At 37.3% G+C, this 19,977-nt stretch overlaps 1 protein-coding gene across 2 annotated transcripts in view; it reads right to left on the bottom strand.

Moving 5' to 3' along the window:
* ADCY2 (adenylate cyclase 2) overlaps positions 1-19,977 on the bottom strand; it is a 204,211-nt gene that overhangs the window by 19,982 nt on the left and 164,252 nt on the right. For both annotated transcript variants that reach the window (XM_053971425.1, XM_053971419.1), the window contains 4 exons: positions 15,167-15,304; positions 6,259-6,378; positions 2,386-2,570; positions 821-905 (listed from right to left, as the gene is read on the bottom strand). In XM_053971425.1, the coding sequence (XP_053827400.1) occupies positions 821-905; positions 2,386-2,570; positions 6,259-6,378; positions 15,167-15,304 (528 nt within the window). The remainder of the gene's footprint in view (positions 1-820; positions 906-2,385; positions 2,571-6,258; positions 6,379-15,166; positions 15,305-19,977) is intronic.

Raw genomic sequence — 19,977 nt, forward strand, 5'->3', positions numbered from 1 at the left:
TGCAGAAACTGCCAGATAAGAATTTTTTGTGTAGCAACCTGCAGGGCCTGCATGGCAATTTAAAGGACAGTCATCAGCTTTGAGGAATTGTAATGTAAATGAATGATTTAAGGACAGTCTGGGATAAAGTCCTTCCCAAGGCTGCAGTCTGTGAAGGCTCTCAGGCTGTTCATGAGATCTCATATGGATTGCCTCTTCCATTTCAGAGCCCTGTCTTGTGCACTGCATTGTTCTGGCACAATGGGCTGGAATTGCATCTTTTAGCTGTCAATCCTTTATGGGCCTGAGGATTTAAAGAAAGAACTGCCCTTGCATCTTCCCTGAGCTTAGTACAGGTTAAGACCATTGACATCACATTTGTTCTGGAAAAGCACAACTGGGTAATAAAAAGAGTAGTTTCCTGTTGGGTCACAGTTTTAGTACAACCGTGGCCTCAGCATGTGGTGCACTTCTGTGTGCATGCTGTATTGTTTCTGTGTCTACACCAAATTGTAATAACTGTGAAGAAAATAGCTTGCAATTAAGCAAGCAGGGAGACAGCAGATGGATGCAGACAGATGGGAACAAGCTGGGAGGCTACAAGCCAGTATTGGTCAGAATGACAAGCAATGGGCACAGTACACTATCAGCTTAATGCCAGTGATAGTTATTGGTGAGTTTTAAGGGCGAATTGGAAGGCAAGAAAAAAAATTAGTTTTACAGATGCTCCTGATACCCCTTTGCAAGGGTATGGGAGAGAACAGGACAAAGGTGTTTCTTTGAGAAGGTGACAACTGGCATTGTGTCCACTGGTGCAGGTGAAGAGAAGTGTGTGTCTTACCTGTCTACCCAAAACCAATAATGTGATGAAGAATATAAACAAGGAAATTGAGCCCATTGTCTTCAGGTCCTTCAGTATTCCTGGCCTATAAAATAAAAACATAAGTAAAGCAGACTGCTCAAAAGTTAAACCAATTTTACTTCAGGCACAAAAATTTATATGTTCTACTTTCTGGTACATAAACTAAGAACATTTAAATATGATATAATATATTATTTGATGAAATAGCATTATTTATAGTATGTAGCTTTAATTACATTCTCTGCAAATGTGCCTACATTTAGAAGTCCAATAATAAGATGAGTATTTAGGAAAAATAATATCCTTTTTTACTTGCAAATGGAGAGCATTTGTGGCTTATTCTACACAAATAGAATAAAAATCGATTTTTAATGCAATAACACTATTTCCACCGTGGACAGCTTGACCATATCCAATGAATATGAAGAAAAAGAAACTAAGAAATTAAAGCACCTAACTCCCAAGATACCTTTTCACCTGAGGAGGCACAAACTAGATCTTGTACAGAGTTTATTAAAAACTCTGCTTTGGCAAAAGTCACTAAAGGCAACGGAAAACAGTTCACACTAGAACTCTCCTACTCATGTCACTGAAACAAAAACCTTGCTACAAGATTTAGGAAGGAAAATACCAACAGACACAGAGCTTGCTTGACAAAACCAAAGCTGCCAGAAGCACAAGCTCAATTTAACCTGTCCCATGGTTCTCCATACCATCACACACATACTCTTTCCATTAATAAAATGGAAACAAAGACTTGGGTTTGTTCACTTAATCTTTAGATTTAAGTGCAAAAAAAAACCTACACTTTTGAAAAAATTATTTTTCAATTGAGATCCTTTTCTATGATTGTTACAGCATAGGAAAAATGATATTGAAACAACACTATGAATATCCAGATTTTCTGCTGTGGCATATGTCATACACTTGGCCTACACAGAAGAGAATCATCTCTTTGTTTTGAAAATGACCTAGAAATTACAGCTGTCCAAAAATTATTTTACACATCAATAACAAGAACTGGAGTAATAATTTTGGTCTTACATACTATCAGCTGTAACAAAGATTTCAGCAGTCTCACTAAAAACTTAAGATACAAATGCACAGGCACAGGAAAAAAAAAAATTCCAAACTGTTGGTCTACTGAATTTTTTCAATCACTAAGACTTCATTTGTAAACATTTCAGACAATGTACTAGTTCTGGGGAAGCAGATTTTCCTCAGCTTGTAACAAATATGCTCTAAAAGCCTTAATGATATGCAGCCTGAGATCTTAACAAACTTGGTGATGACTTCTTCTAACATCCTTTGTGACAAAAATGCAAATTAAACCATACTCTATTTCCTATAGTGTGCTGTTTAAATGCCTTGTCCAGACTTTTATTCTAATGCTCTGAGGTGTGACATTAAATCAAATATTAACTGCAGCATGACAATGATTTTACATTGTGACTCAGATTACATAGCCAAAGACGTATGTTCCATGACATAAGAGCTACCATGGGTATTATTTAACTTCAGAAAGACTGGAGTTAGCCACCTACCTTCTAAGAGGTGCCATTGCATACATAAATTTGCTGTAGTCATCCAACATGGGCCCATGAGTGTGCAGAAGGATAACATTGTAGCCCACCAATGCAATCAACATTATTACCATTTTCAACTCATAATTTATCCTCAGGAAAACGGAACAGGAAATGAGCCCTAATATGCAGCTGTATATAAAATACTGGCAAAGAGAAATCAAATGGAAAATATTTAGAATTTGGCTCTTGAGTAGGAAATCATGCATAATAAAATGCTCAGACTACTTTAAAAAACAAATTATTGACTGACCACTGAAGTGTGCAATCTATCACAATCTGGGACACTATGGTTTATAGGCAGCCAATAAAAAGAAATTTATACTCCCTAATTTTCACCCTTTGACACTTTAGATTTCCTCATCTACATTTGTGGGATACCACTGCTGGTGTTGAAATCTAATGTAGGAGTTTGTTGCCAGCAGACTGACATAAGATTTACTCCTGTTCCACTGTAAAATTTTCATTCATGCTTGAGTCCCAGGATTACCCTGTATGCCTTGCTAGCATTTGGGTCGAGGTAAAATACCTGAAGCAATAATTTCATTGCCTATATTTGCAGTTGTTATAAACTGATGCAGTACACAGTTATGAATCTCATAGATATGCAATTTAACAAACTCTAGAAATACAGCTAGGATAGGAAAAATACAAAGCTATTAACAGGACTTATACATAATATAAATATATAAAAAAACCCTTCTCTCAAATCCTGTGGAGTAATAACTGCATAAGAACACACTCAATTGCTAAAAAGAAAATAAAAAAAAAGCCTTTTCTTTCCTATGTCATATATATCAACAAAAATATATATAGTTGAAGTTAAGTTCCTGGAAAAATATTTTCTCCTAATACTTTCTGGAAATTGATCACGGCATCAACATTAATGCTAAAACAGGAATCATCTCTAGAATAATTATCTTAGTCTTTAATATGCAACCCCTTTGCCAGAAATGCTTCCTGAAAATTACAGTCCTGCCCCTTGCAAGGAAGTTTCTTTTCTGAAACTACAAAGCATTCTATTTCTAGTCATGCTATTTTCAGACTACTGTTGACTTGTTGATGGCAGCACTTTTGACAGAACCTGAATCACTGTATACTAATTTTGGAGGATCACTAAGAAGGATAATTTTCACAGCATTCAACAGACAGAATTTATCTGCCATCTCAATCTTTGCTGCTACTGTAATTTGCTCAAAGATCTGGTTGAAATAAGAAATAAACAGAACTACTGTTCAGAATCACCAAAAAGTAAAACTTCTCTGATAGCTGCATTTCAGAGGAGGTCACACTCCAAATTCATGGCTACATAAAAATAGCAGCACCCTTTTTTGAGTCAATAAGGCATTCTAGTGTTGAAATCAGTTTTCCAAAAAGAAACAAGGAGAGGCAGTCTTGAACCCACAACTGGATACTGTTTGACAACGACCCAGAAATTTTCAAGTGGAACAGTCTCTGACAGTGTCCCATAGGAATATATAGAACAGATTGAAAATTTCAGACAAGGGTGGATGAATTAGAGAAGAGTGGCACAGCAACACATTTAAGAATGCAGACCTTGCATTGCAGTGCAGTGTTTCAGTAAGCAACAAGCAGATCAGGAGAATCTGGCAATCCACAGAGCAGTGAAGCTGAGCAGGTGCAGGCCACTGCTCTGCTCAGCGTATCCCCCAGCGCCCGGATAACCTCAGGCAGCTCAGCCCCCAACCCAGGAGCCTGCAGGCAGCTCCCACTTGGTACCAGTGTGATGCCCCCTCTGCAGCCTTGGCTTTATCCAACAGTGCAACAGCAAGTTCTCATGGAGGTCCCTTTTATCTGACAGCTGAAGCAGTGAATATAAATGTTTCCTTTTAAGAAAATACTCCAACAGCTCAAAAGAGGAAAATCCTGGGTAACCTCTCCACAGACAGAATCTGCACCTCATGCTGGACAAATCAAGATTCTCAGCATCTGAAGGGGAATAACTCCATCTATTCTCTTTCTTTCTTGTGCTAGCTAACAAAGGTGTTTTAACCAGCACCTTACTGAGTCTGAGTGTCTTTCTTACTGGGATCACAGGTCTGGTGTCTTGCACCAGGGTAGTACACACTTAGGATCCAGTCCAATGTATTTGGTCTCTTCTCTTAAAATTTAAGACCTGCAGTTCTGTGGGTATAAAGGTCTTTACTGAAGGAAGAAGGAATTCTACTCCCATATGTCTATAGAGAGAAATGTGAGGACAAAGTAATTTTGTAAAAAAAAAAATTCTAGTCAAATAAAATATATTCCAAAACTTCATCTTTTAGATGTCAGTATTAATAACTTCTATTTATTTAACATGTGGAGGTGACAGCACTGATACCAGACTGTATTTTGTCCCAGGAGTAGTTATACACATCAACTTCTATTACACAGAAACTACAGAAGCATCATAGCAAAACTAAACAAAACTTAACACAAAAATGTTGCTATAATTTACTGAGAAATCTTTGCTAAGTCTTTTTAAAAAGTAAGCTACACTAATCAAAAAAGTTATTTTGGGGGGTAGAGAAGGAGGCAAATAAATTGCTTTGCTTCAAAATGAACTTAAATCAATCAGGGCTAAAGTAATTCCCAAAGCTCTTATGTACTCATTTTAGATTACATAGTCAATAGATGTCAGGTTTACTATCATAAATCACATCAAGTTTATTGACATGAATAAAGCTTAAAGCTAACACAGAGATTCAAAATAACAAATTTTTAATTTAAGGAAACAAACATTTGTCAGCCTAAGTATTCAATATCTTACAGAGTGAAGAGAGAGAAATTTTAATCCCAGATTAAAGAAAAAAAATTAAAAGTGGTAACTCAAAAGGAATTTACAGCTTTTTCAAGCTAAAGTATTTGCAGTGTCTGGGGATGAAAACAATGCGCATTTGAGAGATGTTTTAAAGTTTTAAAATCTTTATCTAACTTTAATTTTTCATTTATTAATGTCAGAAGTGAAGTTTTAACCTATTTTTTTATGCCAATCTATCAAAGACAAATTTTGTTGATGAAAGAATTTGTTTTAATACTTTATAAATCCTGAAATCAGGACAAACCATTTTGGTAATGGTCTCATTATTTTGCCACAGAGATGAAATAAACTCCCTTCTCCTCTTGCTGCCACCAGCTTATTCACCCAAACCCAGCTGACCTATTTTGACACAATATATGGCTTGATATTTTCAACTGTAGATCTTTTGTAATCCTTTTAAGAATCACTTCTCTCTAGGACACAGGTCCCATTTTTTTGCAGCAATGTCCTTCCCCCTCTTGCATGTGCCATTGTGCTTTTGCTCACACTGAGACATTTTCTACAGATCAGCTCAGGTCTCTTAAGCAGTTTATATATGAGAGTTTTATTTCCGTCCCTCTCACAGCAGCTTTCCCGAAATATGCAACAACAGAAGTGTGACAATTTCACACTTGATGAAAATGGGGAATAGTTTCAGGTCGGCCACGTGAAAATATTCCCACCATGGGAAACCTGCTTGCAGACTAACCTGGCTTTCAGCACACAGTCTGTTTTGCAGATGCTGTGTGTTATCTTGATGTCTTGTAATGTGTTAGCATGGGTGAGTTAAGCTTCCTTGTTATTATGCTGTTTCCTGCTTTTTTAATCTGACATTAAATTTCTCCTATTTTCGGAAGAACTAATCTCATTTAACTTCCCACTTACTTCAAAATGCAGTTGCAGCTGACTAAAAAAAAAATCAAGCTTTTACTGCAGTTTCAAAAATGGGTGGGTGTTTAACTTCAAGCAGATCTGGTAACAGTCAATTTAGCATAATTGTTGTAAACAAACAAAGAAATGTGAAATTAACTTACCGGGAGGAAAAAACAGTTATTTTGTATACACCACCGTGTGTGATTACTTGAATTAGGAAAACTTGCATTTGATGAATTAAGAATGGAGGGAAAAGCTATCACAGTATTATCCAGGAAAAACTAGAAAAAAAATCAACATACAGTCCATTAGCATGACAGATGTTTAAGGTCAAAATAGAGAACAGAACTGGAAAAGCAGAGAAAGCCTTAACTTAACTTAATACCACTTAACTTTGGTATTTCATTATATTTTTATTTTAATTTGAAATAGGAGAAGGAAGATGACATACCATCATTACTTGTTCCTGCATTCTCAAACAAAAAGAACTTTGGTAACCTTCATCTGACACTTTCTACTTGAATAAAAGACAAAAGGCTCTTTTTAATATTACTTTCATATATCAGAAGTTCACACAACCAAGAGACAATGAAGAAATAAATTCAATATGAATAATTCCTGGATTTACCTCAACTGAATGTCCTATTTAAACACAGGGAGGAAGAACTAAAGAAAGAATAAGAAGTCTTTACTGAAGTTGGTTTACACAGATGGAATAACATCATAATGCTGACATTAATATTGGGACAAATGTAATTGAAACTGAAAAGTGGATCCATTTATCTCTTGGGTCATTAAATTCAGCCAGTAATCACAGAGGAAACCATCATCATACAGACCCCCTTGATGCAGTGATCCAGTGCTTTCTTAACAATTTGGATTTCGGTGACTACATTTATTCCAGTAGTTTGAATCTCTTAAGCTGTTTCTACATTTAACCACTATTCATGGCCAGTTCTCTTGTTTTTCTTGTTGTCATAATCTCATCCTTTAACTTTCACATAGCTTCTTCCTCTCCCTAGTATTTAAAGTCCTAATATTTAGTGTCATCTCAGGCTTCATTGTGCTCATCAATCTATGTTTTCTCTCGTTGCTTTCCTGAAAACAAGCTCTTCATTCATTCATTCAGTTAGTCTAGTAGTCACCCTCTGTATATATTTCTTTCAATTCAACCTTCTGGGTGACCAAAACTGCCATCACACTTCCCAGATTTTATCAGTGAGTCATGCAATAGCACTAATACTAATTCTGCAGAAAATATATTATCATACATCCTAGAGTCACAGAATTTTTAGGGTTGGAAGGGATCTTTGGAGACCATCCAGTCCAACACACCTGCCATGGCACAGTCACCTAGATCAGGTTACACAGGAATGTGTCCAGGTTGGTTTTGAACGGCTCCAGGCAGGAAGAGTTCACAACCTTCCTGGGCAGCCTTTTCCACCCTCAATATAAAGAAGTTGTTCCTCATGTTGAGGTGGAACTTGTTGTATTTTAGTTTATGACCATTGCTCCTCATCCTGTTGCCGGACACCACTGAAAAGAGCCTGGCACCATCCTCTTGACACCTGCCTTTGAGGTATTTTTATGTATTGAATAAATTGAATATAAAAACTGAATTTATATATCTAGAACAAATGCTCCTTTGCTCACAGCTACAAAACCTTAATAGCTCACTGTACCTCATGCAGCTGGGGCTCAGACAGATCTTGATGTTACAGGAGCTTAAAACATTCTGCACAGGGATATCACGCCAGCTATTAACATCATGCTCAGCAGATGTGAGGTAGCTTTCCTTCATTGGGACTCACTTAGGTAAATGCAACTCATACTTACCATGAGTTAAAAGCAGTCACATGGATGGTTATTGTGATTCAGCTGAGTTGACATTAAACCCACCTAATTAATTAAATTCTTGAACTCATTGACTATCCATCTGATGAGCTTCCAACATGTATCAGAATTTCTTGTCACTAATTTGTCAGACCAACTATAATCTTGAGCTTTTTACTACTAAATTTCATCCTAGTTCTTTTATTTTCTCAAATTCATACCTGACTTTTTCCCTTTCTAAAATCCCAAGCCTTTTTGAAAACAAACCCTGAGCTTCTTCCCTCCTCCTTTCACTCTTGGAACAAGACTTCAACATAAACAGAGGGCAGACGATTGGGGATAAAGGCATCATACAGCCACCCTAGGACATTCACAGACACTGACTTGTCACCTTCATTTATTAGCAAAATCCACGCGTGGCTGACCAGAGTAGAGCTCCAGAGGTCACCTCCCTCTCACACGCTGTTCTCTGCAGGTAGTCACTGAGTAACCCACCTCTAAATTCTTTATCCACTTCTGTCTTTAACTACTGTTACAGAGAAAACCCGAACTGCTTCACTCAGAGCAACTAAATGTGGGTCAAAATGGTTTATTGATTTACTAATGTTAGATCTGGTCAGTCATTCAGTCATAGTTCTCTACAGCCAGGTCTTGGAAACTTCCAAGGACAGAGACCCACAATCCCCCTTGGCAGCAGTCAGCACTGTTTGTGCACAATGATTTCTTTTATCTTTCTAAAGACAATCCAACCTCCCATGTCACCACCTGTGTTGAGTGCCCTTTGATATGTTTTATAGCTCTGCAGAGAAGAGTCTGAAGCCATTCTCTCTCTTAACCCCCCCTTCAACAGAAGTCCAAGGTTGTGGATTTGCAGAGGTTATCAATACGCCACCTACTACCAACACCAAGCTCGCACTCACCTGTGTTTATGCAGTTGCATTTCTGGGTTCCCTTGCTTTGCCAACATAACTGTGTATGTCAAACTGCATATAATTAACCTGCCATCAGTGAACTACAAAGTCAGGATGAGTGGTGAATCCTCTGAATCTTTTCCCCTCAGGGAAATACCCCACGCTGCTACAGATGAGGATCGATATCAGAAATATAACAGATAAACCATGAAAACAGACCCTACAAAATGTTAATGAACACCTACAGATTTTGAAACATCCTTCTATAACTGATCCCAAAGAGCTCTAATGACGTGCACATGAAGAGAGTTACATGCACATCTGCCTCTTCCCACAGGATGTGTGGGTGAAATGCACACTCTCCCTTTTCTGGGAATGCAGGTTCCCCTGCTGGCACACACTGCTGAAAGGAGATGCAGGTACTTTCGTTTTATGTGCATCTGTGCAGCTCCCTGCAAGCTGTCAATGCACATGCTGGAAAGAGAGCCCTGCAGGTTTGTGTGCAGGGACAAACCTGAGCAGTGGTCCCTGCTTGTCCCAGCCTGTGCTGTTGCCTGCCCATTTGCATGGCAGGCAGCTCACAGTATCCGACAGGCAGGCTGCTCTTGCTGGCTGAAGCAGAGGTGTGATGACAGAGAGGTGACTTGTGACAGTGTCCAAATAGTTTTTTGACAGTCATCTGTTTCCACTCATAGCTCTCTTCCTCCTGTTACACATTTCCACATTGCCCAGAGAGTGGAGTCTCCCTCACTGGAGAGGTTCAAGAACTGTCTGGACACAATGCTGTGCCACGTGCTCTAGGATGACCCTGCTTGAGCAGGGAGGTTGGACCAGATAACCGCTGTGGTCCTTTCCAACCTGATCCATTCTGTGATTCTCTTTCTTTTATACTTCTTTTCACACTATTTCCTTCTTTACTTAAGGATTTTCTGAAGTTGCTTGGTTACTTTTTAAGCCAGCTGATGCTCACCTGCCTCTTTTAACAGGAACAACTTCGGACAAAAGCCCTTCAGACAGCTTTGAGGGTTTACATTCCCTCCCTGCCTCCAGTTATTTAATAACTTTTCTTAACAAGGGCATTTGCCAAGAGAACCACATCCCACTAACAGTGCATATATTTTTTCTATAAACATGAAATATTTAGTTTCAGAATCCCACTTTTTGCATGTCCCCAGAGCAAAGATTATATAACATGAAGAACTCAAACACAATTATATTATAGAAACACATATGGCATGCATATTTATATATGTTAATTTATATTAAGGCATTTTAATTTGGGTTTTGAACCTTGCACAAAGCATTTCTGACCTGTAAATGCTACCTGCATACACAGAACACTATAGGAAATATTGTATATCTATTCATACATTAATAAATATAAAAAGGAGAAAAAAAGGATATGGAAGTGTTGTCACCTGCCATGAGCCAAACAACACTTATTTCTGAATGATGTGTTTGCACTTGTCTTTCTTGTCTCTCATCAGTTATCTATATGTGCTATCATGCTCTGGAGATACATATTGTTCTTCAACATAGTATTTTTTGTAAGAGTAGGTTCAGTCCTACTAAGCAGTCACACCTACTCAAATGACTCAAATGAAAGCAGTATTTTTTATGAATACCAATGTTTGCCAGGGAACGTCTGAGCATGCTGCCATTACGTTCTTATTTTAACTTCATATATTCTGAGTTTTTTCTTTTCTTGTGTTCACATGATCTGCAATCCTCAGTTGTCAGTTTTGTGCCTCACATAATGAAAATACTTGCTTTCAATGGGAACCATGTGGTGACAGACCCTCCCCCCAAAACATGGGATAAGCAAACTAGTGCTTCTCTTTTGTTGTCTGAAAACAACATAACACACTAGTTTATATCTCATTAGAAAAGAAGCCATCTTTCTCACTGAGGAATGAAAGTACTTGGATGTAGAATGCATATCACAGCTTCCTTTGAAAAATGGCAGTTGGTCTGGCAGTTGAGTCCGGACTTTTATTCCCAGATCTTTACAAGAATGCCCCAAGAATAATGTGAAGAATCACAAATTCCCCTCTTTCCCCTCATTTCCCCTCTTCCCAAGCTCAAAAGAAGAGGTTTAAGCACAGCCTAGGATGATAAGTTCCTACCCAGACTATTATGCAATTTTTTTTACCAAATAAAGGTGATGCTGAGATATTGGCAAGTTGTAAAAGGATAATGAAAGTCCAGAGAATACTGAAATGCATTTAGCAGAACTTTTAGAGCATTTTGCCTCTGAGTTTGTACAAGGCTTCTTAACATCAAAGTGCTCATGCATCTGTGTTATTTGGTGTCTTGTGGCATAAATGGACCAAATTAAGGTTGCTCAGTAATTTCTTTTTTATGAATGTTTGGGTGCCAAGTAAAAATGCAAAACTATCTTTGTGCCACCACATATTCAATTCCTAGCCCCCTGCAGAGGCAATATGTAGTGGCAAGTCACTGCCTGGTTCAAAGCTCCCACCAACAGGTAAGATGAGGAGCCTGCTGGCTCTTTACAGACTCAGACAGCATGATTTTTGTATCTGACAGCTATGGAGAGATGCTCACTTATAAAGGCAGTGACAGCACGACTCAATCTTTTCCCACACCTTTGAAAAAAAACTAGAACTGCTGTAAACATGATTTCAGAGCAGTATCTCACCTGCTAGTGCATCTCTGCTAATCCAGTGTACCTAGATTGATACTGATTTTTTAAAGCTCCTTAAATCCTGGAACAGATTTATGACTGAGCCCTGCAAGTACCACTTAAATGACATTACTTCAGCTGTGCTTTTTCCTTCCAACCCCCTGGCCAGGTCAACCTTTGGACAGTGCCTGTTTATTCTTCTTGAAAGACATGCATTAGGCACCCTCCAACACAGGCTCTTCAATGTGCCAGGCACTGTGGGGATTTATAATTAGAGTGTATCTGCCAAAGAGCTTGACAATTAAAAATACAAGTTCACCAACAGAGTCAGCTACACTAAAAGGAAGATCTATTAAAGAAACCAATTTTCCACTCTGAAAATGAAAACAGGTTTGATTAATTATTTGTCATTATTTGAACACAGGATCATCCATGACTTAGATGGGGCCAATACTTGTATCTTTCAAGGCAGCTTGGACTCACAGACGTACATTAATCAATGGAGCAAAATTACTCAAAACTCTCTCAGTATTCACATTCCTAAACATGTGTTCTTTAAGAGGAAACAGTCCAGTTGTGAAAATTCACAGGATGAAAAGACAGGAAAGCAAGTAATATATAGAAAAAGGCCACAAGGGTGGTGAGGCACTAGAACAGGCTTTCCAGGGAGGTGGTGGATGTCCTATTCCTGGAAACACTCAAAGTCAGGTTAAACAGGACTCTGAGCAATCTGATTCAGTTAAAGTTGTCCCTGCCCATGGCAGGGGGGAGGGCGGGAGTGAACTACATGACCTTTTAAGATTCTTTTCAACCCAAACTATTCTATGATTTTATGATCCTGAATCTTAAAACTGGTAGTTAGAGTAATTAAGAGTTCGTGGAACAGTACAAGCCTGAGATCTTGTTGCTTGTGCCAAGAACCATTCATGCATTTGATGCTGAAGTCACTGAAACCAAGAGCTGTTGCAGGACTCTTTTATCATGCACTATTCCTTGAGATCTAATGAATCCCAGAGAATGATAAGGCACAATCATTTGATGTACTGCATGCAGTCATTCATTCCGTTTTCAAATATTAACCCTTCACAGTCATGCAGTCCTATCTTCTCTCTGGGCCTCCTGTATTGCTCCATGCAGGATACTTTCTCCTGATCAGTTTAAAGCAGGTCAGCTTGACAAAAACAGCTTTCCTCAGCCACTGATAGATGTCCTACTGTTTGTATAGCACCAGAACTAATGCTTACCCTCTGCCTTCAGCTCAGAACTATTTGATACTTATTTGACATTAGCTGATTTTTAACTTCCCTTTGCTAATCAGGACCACATATGTCTCAAACCTATCAAGAGATTTAAACATCAGCTGAAACAGCTAATTTCAAATAAAATTGCAGCCCCACTCTTCTCCAGTCTCCCTTGGCCATGAAGACTGAGTTTTATTTGGCATTTTCGTCTTAATGATAATTTATTAGGTGTGGCATGGTTAGATGCTTTTTACCTCCATTAAATCTTAATGGCTACATTTTGCCTTTTGCTACTGAAATGGTTCATGGAAGTAAATGCAGTTAACGGACTCTGCTATTAAGTACATGTTGCTTGGAGATAATAATAATGATACTTCAGAGTCTCTCCCACAATTTGCTAATGCGAATTTCACAATCACATTTAAAGTAATTTTTGCTAGTCAAACTATTAAGATGTAGTTTCAAGGTGGGAATTGTACTTAAAATTATCATCTCATGAATTTCATGGAACATGATTATTTGTAACTCTGTAACACTGATTATAAGGCACTAAGACTTTAAAATACACCCTATTAGATATTACTATAACATTCAGTCCACATAAAATTGGACATGAGCCAATGAAATTAAAAGCTTTGTCTATAAATTATGTACTGAACAACTCCTTTTTTTTTTGCTAGAATGTCTTTCACTGCTTGAAGGCCAAGTTTGAAGTGGGCTGTATACACTAGTAGAACTTTAGTCTAAGCAAAAAAACCAGTTGCTGACCATATCTCCTTTTACATTTTTTAACTTAATAAATAACCATATGCATGAAGTCTAACTCAAAGTATACTTTAAACCCAAGTAGGTTCTTTCTTTTCTTCTGATATATTTACAGCATTCAAAATAAGAGAAAATCTAGACTGATCTTCATTTTCCAAGTTACTAAATGTCTGAGGTTTTTGCTGTTGTATAACTTTTGCATGGCTAAAGGTTGTAATTCAAAGAGAGTCTTCAGCTAATGGAGAATTAATAGCTTTTCAGAATAATTGTTTCCATTGCTAACTGCTTTCACTGATGAAAAGTGAGTTTATATTCAGTTTTATATTATTTTCAGCTGTTGCTTCTTTGAGTTTATCCTCTCCCAGCCTTACACACTTTATGCACTTAGGTGAATTTTAGATTTTGGAAATGAAATTGCTTTTGTGTTTCTCTCCTCTCCTTAAAAAAAAAAAAAAAAAAAAAAAAAAAAAAAGCAGGAAAAAGAAAGAACAGAAAACCAGCATTAACAAGACTAGAAAAATTTAACAGTAAAATGGAGAGAACACTCTACCAGAAATTTCAAGTGTTCACATTTAAAAAGCCCACATTACATCATTTGGACAAGTTTAGTACCTAGTGTAACAAATGTTTGATTAAGGGTCCCCTGAAATGTGGGAAAACAAAATAAAATAGTGTAGGTATTATCAATCTCTAAGTCCTTTATGAATCCTAAGTGACAAAAGTACCAGCAACTCAAGGAAGCATTAGAGTTGCAATTTCAAAAGCACTGAAATGTGAATCTCACTCACTGAAATGTGAATATTTATACATTGATGTTGTGATGATAACATTGTCTAAATAAATGTTAGAGTTCCCACTTTGCAGAAGCAGAACTGAACTGGAACACTTTCACAGGTTTACAGATAGAATCCGCCCCAGCCAACAGGACAAAACAAACAAAGACTTTTGATCCCATTAGACAACAGATCCTTCAGACTAAATGAGATCATTAAGATTCATGCTTTAGGCAAACTAATGACAGATTTACTCTATAATTGCTATAGTTGCAAAGGAATAATTAAATTACACGGATTTTCTCTGTTAGGAGAGAAAAGCACAGGTTGAAATCACTTAAGTAGATGTAAGCCCTAATGAATTTGTAGGTCAGTACTCTTTAAGTTTTGACATAACTTTGAAATCTTTCTTATTTTAAAAAAAGACAAGCATGTGAAACTGATAATGTATACATTATGATATTTTTTGGGTCAGCAGAGGAGCATCACAAAACTGAATAAAGCTTAGTTTGTTTCACACATTGTCTTCTACAAATCCTGTGAGGAGATACTTCATTCTTCCAGCAATGCTGCATTTCTAAGCAATACACAGATGACTACGGGACTTGTACAATTCAAACCTGAGATTTAACTGTTTTCTTTTCATGATAAATAATAATTTTCTTTAACAAATTTAGCCAGGGTCTGAGCTCTTGTTGAGCATCCTGTTTGCAGAGGTCTCAATTACATAGTATGTTTTCTTTTGCTCTGCTTTACATTTCTGTCTCTGGTAATTGTTATCACACAGCCTCCTGGCATAGCCACAGGCCATAAATTCAACATCTAAACAAATACTGAATAACATCAACAAATATGAAATGGACAAAAATCCATGAAAAATTACCCCTTTTTTCCCTTACCATGTTGAATACAGCCATGGTTAATATTATAGCAGTAGTTGTCAATGTAAGAGTGATCCTTGGCCAAGGACGGTTTGCAATTATTCCAGATGATTTCAGGATCCACAACAATGAAGCTGATGCTTTCTTGCTACATTGCTAAGTGCAAACAGTTTGAAAAAGAAAGTGGAAAAAAAAGATCCTTAGTATATTTAATTAGTATAAACAGGGGTAGAATTAAGATATCTCATGACTAAGGGCAGTATTAATCTTACAACATTGTACAGAACTGTTTAACTATTATAGTCTCATCAGAATTACAGATCATGATTAAACATGAAAATAAAGAAACATTTATTTAAAATATCTGCCATAATATCACTTCCTTTAAATAACTGTAATTTGCAAGTACCTTACTAAACATTCAATACATATTACTAATAATAGCAAAATACAGAGTTGACAGCAGTGTCATTACCTTTAACATCAGCAAAACCCTTGAAAATGAACTGACCTGCCTTGACTGAACTGAAAGAGTCATGTTTAGTAGCCTCTGGAAACTTCAAAATGTAAATAATGACTCTGCAAAGTCTTTGACACAGAATAAAACCCTGGCAGCCCATAAAACAGGAGTTTCCAGGCTTTCTTTCATCTTTTTGGAGTCTTATTTGATAATTATTTTAAATGGAAAAAAAACTCAGCAAAGCAAATCAACCTTCCCTAAAACTATCTAGAAGGCAAATAAGCATTTCATAAAAAACTGGCTTTTTATGAAAAAAAAATTTGACACAAAAAGTATTTAGTGAATAGAAAAAATTTCTTATATAGTGACAAAAAATAACAATAAAAAACTCTGACTCATTTAATCTGCTTCTAAGAAGACATTGCAAAGTCTCCATTCATACATGCATAGTGCCTAGAGGCACAAGAGGCTCACAGAGAATAAACAACAATTTGTGACACAACCAATAAACATTAATTTTCCCAAAACTTTAGCAATGAGGAGATAAGGTTGCCTAGAAGCATCTTGTGCCCTTTCCAAATATCAAATTCAGTTTTATGGAAACCTCTGTAGAAAAGGCAAGGACAATTTAAGGAACAGGACAATCCCACAAAAATAATTGGGTTTTTTCAATGTGTTTTTTCTATTTACTTGATATTATCCAAGATGGCTTCGCACATTCTTTTCACCCTTGCCCCAGCCATCAGCAGAGATACAAGCTCAGGAAGTCTCAAAAATGAGAACCCAAGCGCAAAAAACAACCAAATATAGGACTTCATTTACAGCACTGATCTATTTGTTCAGGTTCAATAGCTATGGCACATCATGCTAAATTACACACGAGGGATGCACTCTGCATGACAGTCTTTACCATACTGCACATAAGTATTTTGCCCCTAATTATACATTTTTGGATAAATCCACTGTATATGCAGAGCTTTTTTTTATTGTTCCCTTTTACAACAGGGAGTTTTGCATACTGAATTGGACAGATTCTGAATTCAGTTCCAGGAAGGTCAAAACAATAACTTAAGGATGGATTAAAAAAAGGGGGAGAAAACAGGCAGCTTTTATATACACATTACTCCTCTCCCTTATTAAAAACCTACCCAAAAACATAAACTCAAAGGACCTGCATTTGTGAACAAAAAATTCCTGCTCAAAAGCCTTTTTGAACTCCCAAACCTTGTTCTTCAGCCCTAAGTACATAGCAAATTTCAAGATAATTTGAATCCACACATAGATTTTACAAAAGTTTTGTCATCCCTCCCACTTCAATATAGTAAAAAGCACAAAGCATTGCTTGCTGCTGTTGCTAGAGAAGGGAAGTGTTCTGATGGATGCAGGGAATGGATCTGTGTGAAAATGAATCATTCAGTTACCTGTCTAGTCTGCCTAAAACCCAATTAGTCAGGGAAGCATGGATTTATGGCAAATTAAAACAGTCATGAAATCGTGCCCTAATTACACTTTACCTTTATTATAGCTCACCTAGAGCTTTACTACAACTTAACCTACATTGTTCTGTGATTTTCTTGGAAATTTAAAAGCAGCTGGATAAATTTAAACTGCATTAGACACAGAAAACTAGACAAGTACACTGAGAAAGTACTAGGAATATAAAATAGCTAGGAAGTTATATATATATATATATATATATGTAAAGCTGTACACTGTGTTCCTTCTGAATTATATTGCAGGGAACTGTACTGTTCAAGGAAAGTCTTTAGGATTAGAAATTCCAAGAAAGTAAGTTAATGATGGAAATAAATTATCTGGTCTAAACAAGATATAATTTATTACGAATTTTACAGGGTTTATGTTACCTGATGAGAGGCTAATCAAATCAAACACAAATGGTGATGATCAAAAGGGCAATGATAGTTAATGAGTAACATCATCAAAAGAAGCCACTGAATTTGCTGCTTCTAAGATGACTGAAAGAGGTTGCTGCAGTCGTTATTTCTGATGGGAAACCTACCAAGAAGCTTCAGTGAAAAATCTTCCTTTCCAGAATGCCCTGCCTTTTCAGGGTGATTCCTGCCTAAAAGGCTAGCAGCTGGCACAGGATAGTTAATTTTGCTAGTGGGCAGAAACTTGGAATTGTAAAACACTATAGTATATCTTCAGGGCATTGTGGGTATGTGGAAAACTTACATGGCATTTAGGGGATGGGACACAGGAGGGGAAAGGAAGGCATAAATGTGGATCAGAGAGGTACAAATATAGGTAGATGGTAGAAAGGCAATGGATGCAGGTGAACACTTTTCTAAATGAGTCTATTGCATATTGTTATTAAATTCTATCTCTAACCATCCTCTGTGTAAGTGCAGTCATATTCTGAGCCTGCATGTGTGTGAATGGTAGCACACTTCATGCTGGACTGGATGGCAAGGGGCACGGGATGGGTGCCAGGCACTGGAGAGAGATTCCTGTGAGTGAGTAAACAGACAGGTGGGTGTCAGTAGCTGAACTGTCTCAGACCAGTCCCTGGGAGACCCACAGGGGTGTGGGGAAGTGTGTGTGTAACCATAAAGAAAATTCAAACAGAACTGCTTAGCAAGTAGGAGATCTACATTTGGTAAGACCCAAGGTTTGAGCTAATCACTTTGTAAAGGGGGCAGAGCCTGGGTATGGATATTGTATTGGCTAAAATTCCACATGCCAGACCCACGAGTAAAAGTGTGGATGATGACGGTCAGGAAGTGTACATTCCATCAGTCCTGATCCTCCAGAAAGAAGGAACTAGACCATCAGTGTAGATCATGTTTATGTGAGTGCTTGTGTTGTTATGTGGGTGCTGTTCAGTCCATGGATCTCTATGATTGGTCCTCTGTGTATGGTATATGCCTATTTTCCTATTGGGAACACATGCCCAACCTCACTATAGGTTGCATCTTGGATTTCAATGGGAGTGGGACAGGAGGATCCCCTCCTTGGGTTTTAAATTCTATAAAATTTTGCTTCAGTGGGTCAGGACGGAGCACTTCCCAGCTCCTGAACTCCACTGGACCCAACTCTAGCAGCCCTTACTTTCAATTTCAAAACTTTAAAAACCACGGCTCAGTAAAAAATGCAAAACAATGTTGGAATAAAGGTGCTTTTCTGTTTTAGTAGTGCTACACAATGTAAATTGAGTTTTCTCTACTCATAGAAACAATTTGTGTTATGTTAACTGTGAGGATAAAATTAACTTTCACACAGAAATATCTTTGCTTAACCCCAGTATCTAAATACAAGAATGATGGCATCAAATGATGGTAACTTTTCAAACTTTTCTACTTTAACATCAATGCTTCCAGTTGTTAAATTTGAACTATCTTCGTATTTGAAAGCAATAATTGAAAAAAATTACAGTATAGAATTGCTGAGACTACTTAGCAATGCCCATGCTGAGAACATGTATTGCTGAGAACTCCCTTTGTTTTCAAAGTACCTGGAAAACAGGTACAGACTTATGTAACTTCTGTACTAAAATGCCTTGCAATAATTCCACTTTTTCTTTGCTTACAAGATTTTTGAACAACGTCATCTGACCTTGCTAATATATTTTAGCAAGGAGGAACTTACTGGACTGATTTTCTACATTTCTTTAAAAAAGTGTTTTCCTGCTACCATTAAGGGAAAAAAAAAAAAACAACTTAGAAAAGGTCTGGAGAACAACATAAGTTTCAGGAAATAATATATCATTCAGACAATGTGATTAATCAATAAAGAGATTCTATTATTGCCATTGCTCTTGCTAAAATGACAAGACACTGATGGATCTAACCAGAAGAACAATGTGAGTTATGTTAAGAGTGCAACTTTTTAAATGAAGTTCTAGGTAGTTATTTCCACTTGTCAAACAAAAGCACAACAGAGTGATGTATCTCTTACCAGTCTGTTTATGCACAGCTCTGAGTTCTGGAGAGGGAAGACCCCTGTTTATTTGGCACATCTGCCCTGCCCACCTTATTTGTTAAGCCAGTGAGAGTCCTGAAAGGAAAACTTGTGACAAAACCCTAAAAATCTTTAAGCCATTGAGTAGATATTCCTTGGAAAACATTAAAGAATACACTGTTGAATAATAGTTCTCTGTGTGAATAACAAATTTGCTGAACTTCACTTTTGAGCTGTCCAGATCCAGCCCATATGTAGTACTACTGCAGCAGTTCAGTATGGCTGAAAATGTGGGGAGTCCCTGGAAGCAGAACTGGAGGGGTGGGGGTAATCATTAAAACCATTCTTAAAGGCAGACATAGGCAGGTTTATTTTGCTGTTTCCATCATACATTTTTGTTGTAAATGTTATGTCTCCTTTGCAATTTTCTGAATAAAATGGAGAATGA

The sequence above is a fragment of the Vidua macroura genome, chromosome 1 (assembly GCF_024509145.1).
Source record: "Vidua macroura isolate BioBank_ID:100142 chromosome 1, ASM2450914v1, whole genome shotgun sequence".
NCBI lineage: Eukaryota > Metazoa > Chordata > Aves > Passeriformes > Viduidae > Vidua > Vidua macroura.